The 16279-nt window shown below is 51.9% G+C and overlaps 1 protein-coding gene across 1 annotated transcript in view; it reads left to right on the plus strand.

Annotated features, from left to right (window-relative positions):
- Window positions 1–16279, plus strand: part of LOC133353518 (rab11 family-interacting protein 4A-like) — a 42753-nt gene that overhangs the window by 8220 nt on the left and 18254 nt on the right. The window contains 5 exon segments of the mRNA XM_061569821.1: window positions 140–230; window positions 10373–10491; window positions 13263–13346; window positions 13348–13404; window positions 14456–14796. Coding sequence (XP_061425805.1) covers window positions 140–230; window positions 10373–10491; window positions 13263–13346; window positions 13348–13404; window positions 14456–14796 — 692 coding nt within the window.

Here is a 16279-nt window from a genome sequence, read left to right on the forward strand (position 1 = left end):
TTTTATTACACGTGCATGTCTACGAACGCGCGTGTGTCTCTCTATGCATACTCGATGTGTCTGCGTGTCCTCGAAAACAGCACTTGCCCCAAACGTCTCGCAAGGCTATAGGGTGATCTTTGTCTTTGTGTGACTGCAGGCGGTTGCCCTGGGGAGGCTGCTGGACCCCAAGGGGCTGGGCCTGATCGACTTCGACGCCTTCTGCCGCGGGGTCTCCGCGTTCGGAGGAGGTAGAGGAGCGACTCGCCTCTTCACTCAGAACTTCCACCTCTTCACTCCCCTTCTCTCCTCTGCACTCACCCTCCTACCTAGTCACTCGCCCTCCCACCTCGTCACTCAACTGCTGACCCCTAAACTCGCCCTCCCACCTCTTCACTGACCTCCTGACCCCTAAACTCGCCCTCCCACCTCTTCACTCACCTCCTGACCCCTAAACTCGCCCTCCCACCTCTTCACTCACCTCCTGACTCCTAAACTCGCCCTCCCACCTCGTCACTCACCCCCTGACCCCTACACTCGCCCTTCCACCTCTTCACTGACCTCCTGACCCCTAAACTCGCCCTCCCACCTCGTCACTCACCTCCTGACCCCTAAACTCGCCCTCCCACCTCTTCACTGACCTCCTGACCCCGACACTCACCCTCCCACCTCTTCACTGACCTCCTGACCCCGACACTCGCCCTCCCACCTCTTCACTGACCTCCTGACCTCTACACTCGCCCTCCCACTTCTTCACTGACCTCCTGACCCCTAAACTCGCCCTCCCACCTCTTCACTTACTCGGCAGGCAGCTGTCTCGTGCGGTTTCAATTTACCGCAAAGCGAGGGAACACCTGTACGCACGTCAAACTTCTTTCGCACCGCACGTAGCCAACCGTGCTCATCGGACGTGCGTCCGTAATTGACACGACGGTCCGATGTAGCCGCCTCCCCCAGCTCTGCCTCTGGCCCAGGCCTCCTCCTTCGCGAGTTTAGGATGCTCACCGCGTGCGGATTAAGTCCGCGCTCCTGTGAGTATAAGCGAGGCACGCCGGGGGGGGGGGGGGGGGGATTTGGGAAACAGCGGCGAGACACGGTGGGGTGGGTGGGGGAGCTCGCTCAGCAACCCCGATCACGCAGAGCTGGAGAGGCCCATTAAAACCGTGCGCCTCTGTGTGTCTCTTTGCAAATTTGTGTGTCTCTGTGCCCCTCTGCGCATCTCTATACGCACCTTTGCATCCGCGCATCACAAAGGGAAATCTGCTCCACTACTGTTCCAACACCCGCCTGGCTGCGAGGTGGCCAGGAGATGGCAGTAGTATAGCGAGTGGATTCTGGGATCCATCTGTGTGGAGATTTCGAGTGTTCATGATATCTTATTCTCTAGATCCTGCGGGTTCGAAGTATCCCCAATGGCAGCAACCTCCATCAACTGAGTCTTGAGGCTCCGTGAGTCTTTCCAGAGATGGAGCGATGGTGCAGTGGTTAACACACTGCCCCTACCCTATGAACCCGGTCGATTCCCGGCCCTGGCCAACATCGTTGGCGAGTGATATCGGAACCGATCCTGGGCACCCCCTTCATCAACACGTGTCATCAAACGTTCGTACGTGTGGGCCATGTGACCGGCCAGAGGGGCGGAGCAACAAATCATTTTAGAGAGGCAGGAGGAGATGGGGGATGGGGGATGGGAGAGCGGAGGAAGGGCAGCGGGGCAGGGTGGTTAATGTAGAGGGGGGGGGGGCAGGGTGGTTAATGTAGAGGGGGGGGGCAGGGTGGTTACTACAGAGGAAGGGCAGGGAGCAGGGTGGTTAATGTAGGGGGGGGCAGGGTGGTTACTACAGAGGAAGGGCAGGGGGGCAGGGTGGTTAATGTAGGGGGGGGGCAGGGTGGTTACTACAGAGGAAGGGCAGGGGGCAGGGTGGTTAATGTAGGGGGGGGCAGGGTGGTTACTACAGAGGAAGGGCAGGGGGGCAGGGTGGTTAATGTAGGGGGGGGCAGGGTGGTTACTACAGAGGAAGGGCAGGGGGCAGGGTGGTTACTATAGAGCCGTGTCAACATGAAGTGGGGTTGGGGGGTGCATGTGGAGTTGGGGGAAGAGGAGCCATGGAGACACAGCGACGCAGAGAGGGAGAGACACACGGGAACGCAGACACGGATGACTGCGATAGATGTGAAGCTGCGGCCAGACACGGAGAAATACGTGGGGACGAACACAGAGACGTGGTGAAAAGAACACACCACTGTGGTGATTCCTACACACGTGGTCGCATCCACGCGTGCAAGCGTCGCGAAGCTTCGAGGACCAATATTAATCGGTTGTGAATTGATGCGTCTTTAAAATCAATTCGCATTCACCACCTTTTCATGTACAGCTCAGCTGAGTCTGACACCCGCGTGGCCACTGACGGTGGATTCCGGCTACAGCAATGAGTAGTCTTCGTGTCTGCAGTGGCGGACGATTAGGCACAGAGGCAATGATTTATTACGTGTTATGTATTATTATTTTTACGTGTGCTGCGATGTTAACTACCTCGCCTGTTATACAGGAGATCATGGTTTCGATCCCGCACCTGACGCTAGTATATTTGGAGTTAACGTGTCTCTCTCTCCCCATGGTCACGTGTACTTTTCTCTGGGTCCTCCGGGTTTTTCTCTCCAACTTTAGAATCAATATTTGGCTGCTATAATTTTCCACATGATGAGCCACTTCGTTGAGCTATCATCTTTGGCCAGATTCGATCTGATAAAGAGCTACATAGCTCAGTGGGCCTTACCTGGTTAAATAAAAATTGTTTAGTTTATTACCATCTTTTTCCAACACAAACGGTTCCTTTTAATCAATGTGCAGTTCACCAGCAATTGCCTTAAGCAAGGCTGACTGCTGATGAGACAATGCATGTCGAAACCGGTCCAGAGTGTGTTTGCATTCAACCGATGCTGCTGAAGAGATGTACACCCAGGAGGCCGTGCGCCCAATATGACGCGTATTTTTTGTATATATATGCGTAGAGACAAATATGGGACTAGGCGTGATGTCTGCTTATTTTTTCGTCACAGAATGAACGTCTGGCCCTCCTATCGCACGACTCTTGGGGTACTTATCGATTAGGTGATTTGGAGTCTCAACATGGGCTGCTACTGGCACGATACGGGGAACGCCAACTAGGGCTCTGTGGCCACGTGGCTCCTCGCTTACCCTGGGTTTGACCCTGTTTGCCGTGGTCGCCTTGGTCTTGTTCATATTATTCATGCTTTAGTTTTTTGCTTGTTGCGGTTGCACCCGATTCAAGAGCCGAATGGCTCACATGGCTACACCAAATAAATGAACTTGAAACTTGTCTTGGATCTAGAGACCCTCGTAGGCCTCGTGTCTGCACGGAGCGGCCGTGACTGTCGAGACTTGGAGATCGGCAAGAGCTCCCTCGGGAGCTTTCCCAGGAGGGACCCCTGGCAAGGGGCTTCCAACGAAACTCGGGAGTCGGAGGGAGCCCTGGGAAAGGGAGCTCACCAGGGGGCTTTGCGAGGAGGGACGTTAGGTGTTGATGTCGGAGGGCTGTTGCTGATACGGGCTGTTTCGATATATCCTGCCACACTTGGCTAGTCTCGAGGTTTGGGCATTATTTACCAAACACATGAATCTGGCAGCCCAGGTGATTGAGGCGTGAACGTTGCGACAGGTAGCAACAACTCCGGGCTCTCTTCGTGTAGAAGTCAGTGGCGTCGTGAACTGGGCAAACACGTGCCCTTTCATACCGCGCAGCCAGGAAATGGCACACAATCTGAGTCTCTATTTGTGCAGCACTCCTACGTGTGTGTGTGTGTGTGCGCGAGCATTTTACATCCGTGCATATTATTTGTACCGTGTATGCATATGTGCGTTAGTGTCTTGTGTGTACAATTGGTGTGTGTACGTGTGCACAGATTGTAACAACTACCAGGGCATCTTCCTCAGTGTGCTGGGAAAGGCCTTGGCAAAGGAATATTCCCCATCGCCTTGCCAGACTCGCTGAGGCCTTGGCGGTCTTACGCGGATGCCATATTTTTTGTCCGGCTACTACAGCAGATGGAATTTCAAAGGGACCTATATCTCTCACTTATTGACCTCGTCAAGGCCTATGCTGTAGACAAGGGATATGGGTTGTTCTTCATGCTTTTGGAGTCCCTGAGCCTATGCCCACGATCATTAATGACCTTCATGATGGTGGGTAGGCCCGGTTAAAAGTTGTGTGGCCGGGAGTCAGAGCCATTCTCTGTTCACATTAGGATGCGTCAGGGGTGTCCTCTGGCTCCCACATTATTTAACATCATCTTCAACCACGTAGTTTTCCATAGCTCTACCAGTGGGATTTCTATCTGGTACATATACAATGGAAGGCTGATCGATGCCCGGGTGTGGTCGGGGGATGGCTCCCTGCTGGTTCACCATGTTACATATGCTGATGATCTGGTGGTTGCTGCTCACTCTGATAAAGAGTTGGAAGTTCTGCTGCTGAACCTGGAGCGTGCCACTAAGAGGTGGAGCCTTATTATCAGCCCCAGCTCTAGTTTGGCAGCAGAGGTTTCACTCCGAATCAGTCGAGCATCATTATCTTTTCGTGAGCTGCGTAATCTTGTGTAGAAGATATCTTATCTGTCGCCACAGTCATGCTTTCTCTTCTCTTTGCTTGTGAAACGTGGACCCCTCGAATGGAACATCTACCCCAATTTGAAACTTTTAGGCTGGCCTTCCTACGATCCATCCTGGGTTTAACCAGGCTGGATTGTGTGAGCTCACAAATCCTTGAAATATCTGGACACATTTCCATGAGTGAGCTCCTCCTGCAGACAAGGCTGCGTTGGCTTGGTCATGAGGCCCGCATGCCCAGCCATCACGTGCTCAAGCAGCTTCTTTTAGGCCGAATAGAGATAGCTAAACATGGGCAGATCGGCTGGAGAAGAGGTGGACTGATGCTGTACAGGGGGATATGGAGCTGAGTGGACTTCCCAAAGACTGATACAAGCGGTGTCAAGATAGGCCTCTGTGCAGGAGGCTTGTGAAGGATGCTACTGGACAGTTGGAGGCAGAGGAGCGACGCAAACAACAATGAGCAGAGCGCCGGGCAGGTAAAATAGAGCAAGTTAGCACAGTGGGGGGCACAGGTGGTGCATCTGCCAGTGATCTCAGTCAGTCAACCCATGGCACCTTGGTCTTCCCCGTGACCTCCTTTCAGCGAGCCTTCGATACTTAACGTAGCCTCAAAGTGCACATCGCCTGGCACAAGCCACTTCGTGGTGAATGGCGGTTGTTGTTGCTGTTGGAGACTCAATACAAAACAAGTTGAAGTACTCGCTAATATGACTCGCCCCAACAGTCTGTTACAGGCTATACGGGGGATCTTTCTCTCTTGTATGAGTGCTTGTATGTGTTCATGTTTGTTCATTAGTAAGCCTTAGTGTGTGTTCATTAGTGTGTGTCCACGTGAATGTGTGCATTGGTGTTCGTACATGCGATAGCGCGTGCATGTGGTCACGTGTGTGTTCACTCACCAACTTCTGCTACCTGTTTGTTTATGTATACAACAGCAGTGAGAAACCGTTCAAGTCACATTCCCAACAAGAGCAGAGTGCACACGGAATTTTATAAATAAACCTGCAACTTTTCTCGGAAATTACCCCTTCCATCACTTCGGGGGAAAAATATCCAAAAAGATTTGTTTATTTAGTATTCCCCCAATGTATGTATGTTGAACGTCTTTCGCACCGTGCATGGCCAACCCTGCTAATCGGAGGTGTGTGGGGGGGGGGGGGAAATATATATTATGTCTCGGCAGTTTAGTTCAAAAGTGGCATGCGTCATAGCTAAATAAAGTGTATGGCATACCAGTGTGTAAATTATACACACAGTTGGCTGTGTTCTTAAACGGAGAGACCTCTGATGCTTATGCTGTGGCAGAGCCAAATGCAAGCGAAGACGTCGCTTGACGCTGCATCGTGAAAGCATTTCCCAACGAAGCAGCAATCGTTGGGCAAAATATTCCACCTCTTGTGCCCAATGCATCCCGTCGATAAGGATGCCCACGGAAATTCTTACCCACGAATCGCTCACGGCGGTTTTATTTCTAGGCGCCGTTCAGTGACGTCGTGTGGTTTCATTGGTGCAAGATTAACCATCTCGACCGTCGGCTATCTCGCTCTTTCTTTCTCTCTTTCTCTCTCACCGACGTGCTTGTTTGAACGCGTGGCGCGGGTGCTTGCCTCGCTCGCTCGTCAGGACAGCTACGGGGCCCTGGACGCTCCAGTCTCGCCCCTCTCTCTCTCTCCCCTTCTCAGAATCAGAAGATTTGTTGTTGTTGTTGTCAGAAACGTACATTTATCCTGGAGAAATCCGATGAGCTATGAAGCTCTTTGCCACAGATCTTACAATGGGGGGGCGGGTCATAAAGTTACAACAACAAACCATAGATTTAAAAAACACCTATCAGAAGGGAAAGATTAGGAGAGAGAAAATCACTAAAAATAAATACGTAAAATGCCAGGCGTGACAGCTCGGCCTATGACACCATCATGATTATTATTACGACCGAGACACGTTTTAACTGTGCAGGGCTCATTCCGTGGTCGCTATAATGGGTACAGTGCTACTTTGTGGGAAGTTATCAGTTGGTTGTGGTATGGGCGGACTGGGCCCCGCCGTGATGAACAGTGGCTGTGAGCGTGAGCAGCAAGACGCCTTCAGCTGTTGAGATGACCGTGTTTATGCAGTTGAGGTATCACAATAAAAGCAAAGATCCCCCGTATAGCCTTAGAGCGCCACGGTGGCGAAATGTTAACCACCTCGCCAAGTATACAGGAGTTTAACCACGTAGGCTTTCGCGACCAATATTATTCATAATCAACGTTTTTGGGTTAGATCGCGTTATTTATAAATGTGTCGTAACCCTCCACCACCCGACACGGCCAATCAGCAAAAAAGTGTCACGTTGACAAAAGACAAATAGTTCTCTACTTTAGCCCACCGGTGTGTTGAAGCGTGAAACCACGACGTTTACAATTTTTGAGTAGTACGACGTTTCGCTGGTAATTGCATCCAGCATCATCAGGCAATTCGCCAGAATAGTGAGGCTCTGCTCTGTCTCCCGGTCTTAAATAGAGCAGCAGCAGGGTTACGTCATCATTTAACTCATCAGGTGCAACGATTTGTGGCGGAGGGGTTATTGTAATTATATACTAGATTGGTAATCAGGCAATTCATCTTCTTGGTTCTTTCGGTAAAGTCACGTAGAAGGGAAATAATAAAATAATAGAAATAAAACATAATAAAATAATTCTCACGACGTTTCGGCCACAACGCAAGCAGCCGTCCTCAGGTGAAGAACAGGTATGTCGGAAAGACAGCGTCTGAATGGGCACCACCAGGCTTGGCAGCGTATATATGGGCTTTTGCCGGTCCTCCAGTTTTATCCCCTCCGCATTCAGAAACATGCGTTGGCTGCTGTGAATCTCCACACGATCAGCCAACTGCGATGGGCTATCATCTGTGGCCAGGTCGCTTCTGAAAAAAAAGAGCGACAGAGCTCAGTTGGGGCCTGACCTGGTAAAAAAAAAACGCAGTTTGACAAAATACCTTGAGTATTCGACGAACAATCACCAGCAACCCTCGCCATACGGCTGCTCCTCAACCCTGACGAACCATCACACGCGGGCACTCAACCTCACCGACAAACTCGGCACTCTCACGATGCCCCCACCCAGCATTAACCCCCCCCACCCTCCTCCTACTCCTCACCCCAAGAGCCCTCTTCATGTTTTTCTATTTCGCGTTTTTTTTGTTGTTGCTGGGCGAAACCCCCCCCCCCCACCCCCTTGGGCTGCCCATCGACTGCCCCTCGACTGCCCAGCAGCGCGGCCACTCTTGTCACGCCCAGAGGGGGGCAGCAAGGCGGCCACCTGGGGCACGTGGGAGGAAGAATTGGTTGAAATTTCGTGAAATGAGTTCTCTCGCTCGCCGCAGTTCGTGTCTCCTCAACCCCGGAGGCTGCGATTCGAGCCGTCTCCAGGCGATACGATTGCATAACGCACACAGATGACCTTTAAAGCATTGTGTGCGTGTTTGTGTGTGTATATATACACACGCAAACATGTACATTTAAATGGGAGCGGTGGCGCAGTGGTTGACGCAGTGGTTCGTGCACTGTGCGATGTTAACCCGGCGTCCTGAGTTTGATTCCCGGCAGCGACTAACATAATGATGATGATGAGCGTCGGTTCATTCAACTTTAAATGAGCACCCGGTGTGATGTGTAAACATCGGTAGGCACAGGGTACGGGGCCGTCCATAAATTACGTCACGCACCTGGGGGGGGGGGGGGGGGGTGAGAAATGTGACGTCACATCAAAATGCGCAACTTGAAATAAATATAGACAACGCGTTCTACTTGATTAAATATACTTTTGTATAAATGTTTTCTCCTACAACATCAGAGTGTGGCGCCACATTAAATACGCACTACAATGACAATAGTTGAAAGCGATTTGAAGCATGTTTTAATTTTTTTTGTGGGGGGGGGGGGGGGCAGATCTTTGTGACGTCATATTTGAGGGGGGGTCTGACTTTTTGGGGGTCAAAAATCGTCCAAAATCGCGTGACGTCATTTATGGATGGCCCCTATGGATGCGGCTTGGGCGTGGTGGAGACCACAGCATCACACCTTAATAGGCGCTCGCTAACATCACTTGCCCGAACAGTCTACTCAAGGCTATACGGGAGATCTTTGTCTTTCCGTGGCTGCGTGTTTGTGTGTGTGCCAAGCAAGGCTGCGGGGTACTCGATGTGAAATCTCAGCAAATGTCACAGACAGCTCGCTCCGTGGAATCTGCGTGACGTGAATTTATGCGAAACCTTAACAACAATTGGAGCGGACCAGTGGCGCAGTGGTTAGCGCACTCCGCTTTAACACTCTGCTTTCGCTGGGCTCAATGATTGACTCACGGCTAACAACGGTGGTGAACGTGGTGTGAAGCTGTCCTGGGTACCCCCCCCCCCACCACCCATATATGTAGTAGCTACATATGTAGCAGCTACATATGTAGTAGCTACATATGTAGTAGCTACGGGCCTCGCACTTTCAAGGGCCCCGCGCAAATTTTTTTCAAGCTATCAATTCCGGAGCAGTGGTTATGCACTTCCTCTATTACTATAGTACTATACCGCCTTCAACTTTTATGAACGACCGGGCGTTTAAGGTTAGCGATTTGTCGTATTATCTGGCTGTATGGCAAATGAAAAAATACAATTACTTTACTGTGCATGTTAACAATTTGTGTTTTAATATTTACGTGTTTTTTTTATTTAGGGCTCCTTTATAACATATGCTACAGGCCTGCACTAACTTAATCCGGCACTGCCTTCACAAACATGCGCGTGCTTGGTGTGGTATAACCAGTGGCGGCTCCTGCAAAATCTCTCAGGGGGGGCAAATGTCTGGATGATTGATAAGGATAAGGTCCACCCATGCAATGGATAAATTAACAGCTTAAGCATGTAAAGGCAACTTAAATAAAGTGACTCTTACAATACATCTTGTTTGTTTCTATACTCACTATTAAAACAAACCACTCAAGTTTATTTTATTAAAGATTCCACTAGGTGGCGATAAATTATATTGTTGGATGAAACGTGCTTACGTATGATGACGTTAGCACGCATGATGACGTAAGCACGTTAGGGCTTGCCCTCCCGGAAGCCATAGAGAATGCATTGCAGCGCCCCCGTTCGAAAAAAAACATCTTTGAATGTAAGTCTATGGGGCCACTCGGGGCGATTCTCAGCCGGAGTGAAATCGCCCAAAAAGAGGCGGTACTCCACAGAACGTGACATGACGCTGATTGGACTATATCTAGAGGCTGCACAGTGACGGCTAGCGTGACTCTGTGGTTCAATGACATTGGTGGTGCGTCGCCCAATCGCCCTAATGAAGAAACCGCCCCTGGGTATAACCACGTGTCGTAGTGGTGTGGTCATATTACCTACCACGTGGTGGAGTGGTATAACCAGGTGGAGTAGTTGTGTGGTTGTATTACCTGCACCGTGCTGGGGTTTCTATGACCACGTGCAGTGGTGTCGTATTGCTTACCCCATGATGGGGTGATCTTTGTTATGCATTCCTGGGCGTAAGATAACTGGCCCAGAGGAATGCATCACGAAGTCGATATTTTTAATTACGGGTTTAATGACCTCCCTCCCACGGTTCAACCCATAACGCAATGCGCCGACAACATTTTAAGCAGATACCTTTAGTACGAATGAGTTTATTTAGTGGTGTAGTTTCCCACGTGGTGGTGAGGAGTGATGCCGTGGGGTGGTTTCCCACGTGGTGGTGAGGAATAATCCCGTGGTGTGGTTTCTCTGCAGCAGGTGGAACCGCACATCTGGCAGAGAAGGATGGGGATGACGAGGATTGTGATGATGGCGATGATGATGATGGTCGACGTGATGGCTTCAACGGGGGCCTCGGTCCGGACTGGGATGAGGTAACCACCTTGTTATTGCATCGCCTGTTAGCGCTTGAACGATTGGCACAGACTAGTCCCCCCCTCGCCTAAGCCACGAACCTCAGCGATTCGGTGCAATATCACGTTGCCATTCGTGGTCTCGATTCGATTCGAGAGTCTATGAGTTGTTTTCACGTCGAGGTGAGTGTAGTGGCCACTGGCGTGTGCAGGAATCTTGTGAATAATGTTTAGTTTCATCGCGTCGAGTTTTATGTGCCGCGTCTTGGTTCGTGCAAATCGCGGGGTCACAATCGACAAGGAACGACAGGCAAGCCGAAAGACAGTAGTGACCCGCCACTACCAGCAATAGCCGGAGCTCTGCAGTCCTCCATATGTTAAGGTTTTTTCAGTCGATGGTTGAGTGTTTTTTATGCGTGTGGGAGGAAACCGGAGCATTCAGAGACAACCCACGCATGTGTAATGACAATAGAGCCTGCATGCGGTGTGAGTGCACTAGTGGCCACGGGAAGTAATGACAGGGGAGTCAGCCGACAGTACGAGTGGACTAGTGGCCACGGGAGGTATTGAACGGGGAGTCAGTTGTGAGTGCGAAGGGACCGGTGGCTACGGGAATGTTCGAGAAGGGAGCGTGGTCAGGTGACGGAAGAGGATGATAGAGTCTGCCGCTAGAGCGAGCGTCCAGATTCAGAGAGAAGGTTCGGGAAGGGAGACGTGGCCTTGGTTGGTATATAAGGGGGAGATGCGCGGGAGAAACGGGCAGGTGCGGTGGGGATCTCTGCCCGATGTCAAGTGAATGTGTCTTCAGTAAAGTGCCATCTCAAGAGAAGTGTGTCAAGTCGTCATTAGTTATGCAAGGGGGCAACACTCTATCCCATACAGAAGGGACAGTTGATATGGGTCCACACTTTGCTGCCTCCACAGTGGTAGGATTACAGACATGTATAGCCCCCACTTCTCGGCGTACGCTACGTGCAACGTGCACGAATATAGAGGTACAGCAAATGGATTGTTATGCTAGTGTCGTTCCATGCGTTGTCAGGGGGCTGCATAGTATAAAGTCAGGGAGATTTCACACACGTGGCATATATTTTTGAAACCTCAAAATATCACCGCCGGGCTTGTAAGGTGGCAAGGAGGTAGCAGCAGTACAGCAAGTGGGTTCATGAATCTGCCTTTGTAGAACTCTGAGTGTTCACTCCCTCGTACACATGCTGTTTTGTGTCCAGGTTTCTCCACTTTCCTTCTACAAGAAAGCAAAACTTTATTTCATAATTTGGCCAAACATTCCAATCGAGTAGGACTCTAAATGTTTGTGTGTATGTTGAACTTTTTTTGTACCGTACGTATCCAATCGTGCTAATCGGAGGTGAGGGGGAAGGACAACAAAATGAACAGTAAAACGCTGGTTCCAAAGAAATTCGTCTTCAATTTAGAAATGAGTTTTCAATTGAGAATAAAATATTCATACTGTAACTGCTTAGTTACCCAGGAAACTCATTTATGTAGAACTGCTTTTTGTGTTTAGTGTGTTGTCCCTTCCCCGCACCTCCGATTAGCGCGATTGGCTACGTACGGTGCGAAAGCAGTTGAACATACGGCACACACACACACACGTACATTGCATACAATGAGTCTTTATCAGGAGGGTGATGCCGCGTTGAGATGTTTGGCCAACACCGATGATGCTCGGATGTGCTTTTAGCTAATGGGAAGCACCGCAGAGGCCCGAGAAAGCCCACGCGGAACAGGTGAAGAACACGCAAGCTCCACATCATAGCAAGGCACCTGATTCGGCAATCGGACGCATGTCCTTCTTGCAGTGAATGTTGCGCCACCCTGCCGCCCCAGAGTACGGGAGTCTAAAGACTCGTCGAGGCTCTCCTAGGTAAACAAGTGGCATCATCCCGAATGTTAATGTTGATGAGACCGTTACGAACACACTGCCCACATTGCAGTGTCTCTCCATCCCTCCCCGTGAATCCGCCAACGTGACTTCTCATACACAATTCACGATGTTAAACACGATCCGGCGGTTCAGGTTCGCCTTGCTCAGAGGATCGCATTGTGCTTTCCCAGTGCAGCGATGCCGCTCACAGGCCGGCTTGTGTACAAAATAATATTCATCAACAATAACACGAATGTCAGTAGGGGTGGAGCGGTGGCGCAGTGGTTAGCGCATTCTGCTTATGAAACCTAATTTTCGTTCCTGGCCACAGCTGACGTCAGTGGCCGAGAACCACATCCAGCACCGTGGCTAAGTGACTCCGTGTGAGGATGTGACCTCAACTCGTCTCTCCGTGACCCCCAGTGTCTATGAGTCCTTCTGTGTCACCGAGACCTCGTGTGTCTCTGTGCCCCCGTATGTCCCCAATACCCTGTGTGTCCCCAATACCCCGTGTGTCTCTGTGTCCCCGTGTGTCTCTTTAACTCGGTGTGTCTCTGTGTCCCCGTGTGTCTCTGTGTTCCCGTGTGTCCCCGATACCTTGTGTGTCTCTGTGTCCTCTTGTGTCTCTTTAACTCGGTGTGTCTCTGTGTCCCCGTGTGTCTCTGTGTTCCCGTGTGTCCCCGATACCTTGTGTGTCTCTGTGTCCTCTTGTGTTTCTTTAACTCGGTGTGTCTCTGTGTCCCCGTGTGTCTCTGTGTCCCTGTGTGTCCCCAATACCTCGTGTGTCTCTGTGTCCCCATGTGTCTCTGTGTCCCCGTGTGTCTCTTTAACTCGGTTTGTCTCTGTGAGCCCGTGTCCTCCTACTGACTCCTCGTCCACACCCCCCTCCACCCCCCTTGCACAGGTGGGGGAAGTCACGGACAGCGCGTACCTGGGCTCGGAGAGTGCGCCCAGCGAGACGGAGACGCTTCCCGACGAGGAGACGAGCTGTCACCACTCCGGAGCAGCACCAGCAGTGGCAGCAGTGGGAGGTCGCTCCCTCTCCTGTGCAGCTCCTTTTTCTCCGACTGCCGATTCTCTCCTCCTCCTCATCCTCCTCCTCCTCTTTGCCTCCAGACTTCAGACCTTCCTGCTCTCCTCTGCGGATGACGAGTTACGTCCCAGCCACTCTCGGCGTGATTGTCCCCACATCCTTGACCCCTTCCACCCCCGTCCCAGTTGTCGCCCTCCCCCTTCTTCCCTTTGTCGCGTGAATCAGAGATGTTGTGTTACATTAGTCGTTACACACGTACGCACGTACGCACGTAGACACACACGTGTCACACACGCATGCATACACACCAATGCCAACACCCGCCATTTCGCCACTAAGTGATGGTGACAGTCACCACGGCGGCCTGTGCCAGGCCAGGTGCACTTTAAGGCCACGCATACATACATACACACTTACATACATACACACTTACACACGTACACACGTACGCATACATACAAATACACACATCGCCCGTATAGCCTTAACAGACTGTTTGGGCAAATGCTGTTAGTGAGCACCTATGAAGGCCGGCACAGCACAATAGGGGATAGGTAGCCAGCACCACGCCCGGCCGCATTTGTCTCCATAGTGGTGACATTTACACACCACGCCAAGTACTCATTTGAGGATGAGTAGACCTTGGGGAGACCCACGACCGTCACTGGTATTGGCCATGAGCGGGAATCGGAACTCGGGTCAATGGATTCATAGCACACTACCGCTCCCCACATGTACACACACATGTACACAGAAACGTGTAGCCAAATAAAACCGTCTTCCCGTGCGCTGTGACGGTGGTTGAGGCGGCTTGCTGAACACGGCTCAGTCTGCCCAACTCGTGTTTTGTCGTTATTAATTGTTCACTTTGCACATTCCGTTCACGTTTGCTCGAGCTGAACAACGTCTTGATGAGCATTGACAGCACTGAAGAGAAAGTGAAACTCGTGCAAAGTACATCGCGATGGCTTCGCGAGTCATTCGACCAGTCGTGGATATCTCACGGCCTCGTAAATCTAAATAATAGCTATAACAATAATAATTGCACGTATGATTGTTGTCAGGAGGAGCATCCGAAGGATCACAACCGCCGTCCCGGGCACAGTCGTAAGGCGGCGAGCGCCGAGCTCGGAGCCCCCACCGACCTGGGAGACGCCTTCGGCTACCTGCAGATGGTTGGACTCCCGGGGGCAGAGGAGGACGCGGGCCCCGTCCGCGGGGACCGGCCCCGAGACGGTGGAGCGCCCGGGCCCAACGCGACCGCCTCCAGCCACGTCGGTCGCGGCGACCTCCCGCACCGCCACGCGCCGGACGCAGGTTACTTGTCGAGGGCGCCGTCCGCCGCGGCCGATGGCAGCCGCGGGCGCAGCGTGGGGGGCAAGGTGCCGCTCCCCTCTGATGCAAGGCGAGTTTTGTTTTTAAATTTTATTTCTGCGGCGAGGTTTTCATGGTGGCGGTGGTGGTGGTGTCGCGGTCGGCGCTACGCTGCACTACGAACCCGGCGACCCGAGTTCGATTTCCCGCTCACGGCCAACTCTGGTGACGTTTTCTGAACCGGCTCTGGGCATCCCATAGGTCGACTCAGCCTCAATTGAGTACCTGGTGCGGTGTGTAAACATCGCCACTGGGGAGACAAAGGCGGCCGGGCGTGGTGCTAGCCACCCACCCCTTTGTGTGCCGTGCCGGCCTTCATAGGTGCTCGCTATCAGCACTTGCCCCAACAGTGTGTTGAGGCTCAACGGGGGATCTTTGTCTCTGTCTTTGATGGCGGTGCTGTGGCGCGCTCCGCGATCGTCCCGTTCCGGCAGCTCCTCAATTCGACCGGTTCCTCCGTGTCATTCAGTGCTGATTGGTGAAGAGAGACAGGCCCATTCATTATTTACAAAGACTTCTCACTGACTTTAGAAAACCACCGCTATATATAGTGCAAATCGAACTGTTGTTTATTCGGTGAGTTCACCGTGGCGTGAATTTTGTATATTAAATGAATTCGGCCTATTGTATTAACTTGAACGCTTCTCAAGCCACGAGTGGAGGTCACCTTTCGGGGCTGACTCGACAAAATAGTTGGGCACACGCACGCGCGCACACGCGCACACGCACGCGCGAGTGTGTTGTCACAAGCACGGCGATTGTTTGGCGAACAACACCGTGACTTTGGCGTGACCTCGTGGCTGCTGCAGTGACAGCAGACAGCGGCTTTGCAGCTGGAGGGGTTGCCGAAGTGGGGTCACCATGGGGGCTGGGAACGAGTGACCGATCCCAAGCTCCGCTGCCTTTATTGTTCTCTATTTTTTAATTATTACTGAGCTCAGGAGCCCATAGGCCCCCAATAGCGAAGCGGCCAGAAACAAGCAGCGCGATTGAAGTTGTAAGACGTATCAGGCTTAAGGCGTTTCTTGAATGGAGCAAAGTTATTATCGGAGAAAATGATGGGAGGGAATTCCAAAGTGGAGCAGGTCGAGGGAAGAAGCAGAGCAATTTGCATTGTTACCTGCAGTTTGGTGAGTGGGTGGGTGAGTGAGTGGGTGGGTAGGTGAGTGAGTGGGTGAGTGAGTCGGTGAGTGAGTGGGTGGGTGTGTGAGTGGGTGGGTGTGTAAGCGAGTGAGTGAGTGGGTAAGTGAGTGGGTGGGTAAGTATGTGGGTGGGTGACCTGCAGTATGGTGAGTGGCTGTATTGTTGTGACCTGCAGTGTGGTGAGTGGGTGGGTGGGTTGGTGAGTGGGTGGGTGGGTGAATGAGTGGGTGATCTGAAGTGTGGTGAGTCGGTGGGTGGGTAGGTGAGTGAGTGGGCGAGTGAGTCAGTGAGTGGGTGGGCGGGTGAGTGAGTGAGTGGGTGGGTAAGTGAGTGAGTGGGTGAGTGAGCGGGTGAGTGGGTGGGTGAATGCG

This window comes from Lethenteron reissneri, chromosome 44, assembly GCF_015708825.2.
Source record: "Lethenteron reissneri isolate LAM-NWPU_2019-01 chromosome 44, ASM1570882v1, whole genome shotgun sequence".
In the NCBI taxonomy this organism is placed as follows: domain Eukaryota; kingdom Metazoa; phylum Chordata; class Hyperoartia; order Petromyzontiformes; family Petromyzontidae; genus Lethenteron; species Lethenteron reissneri.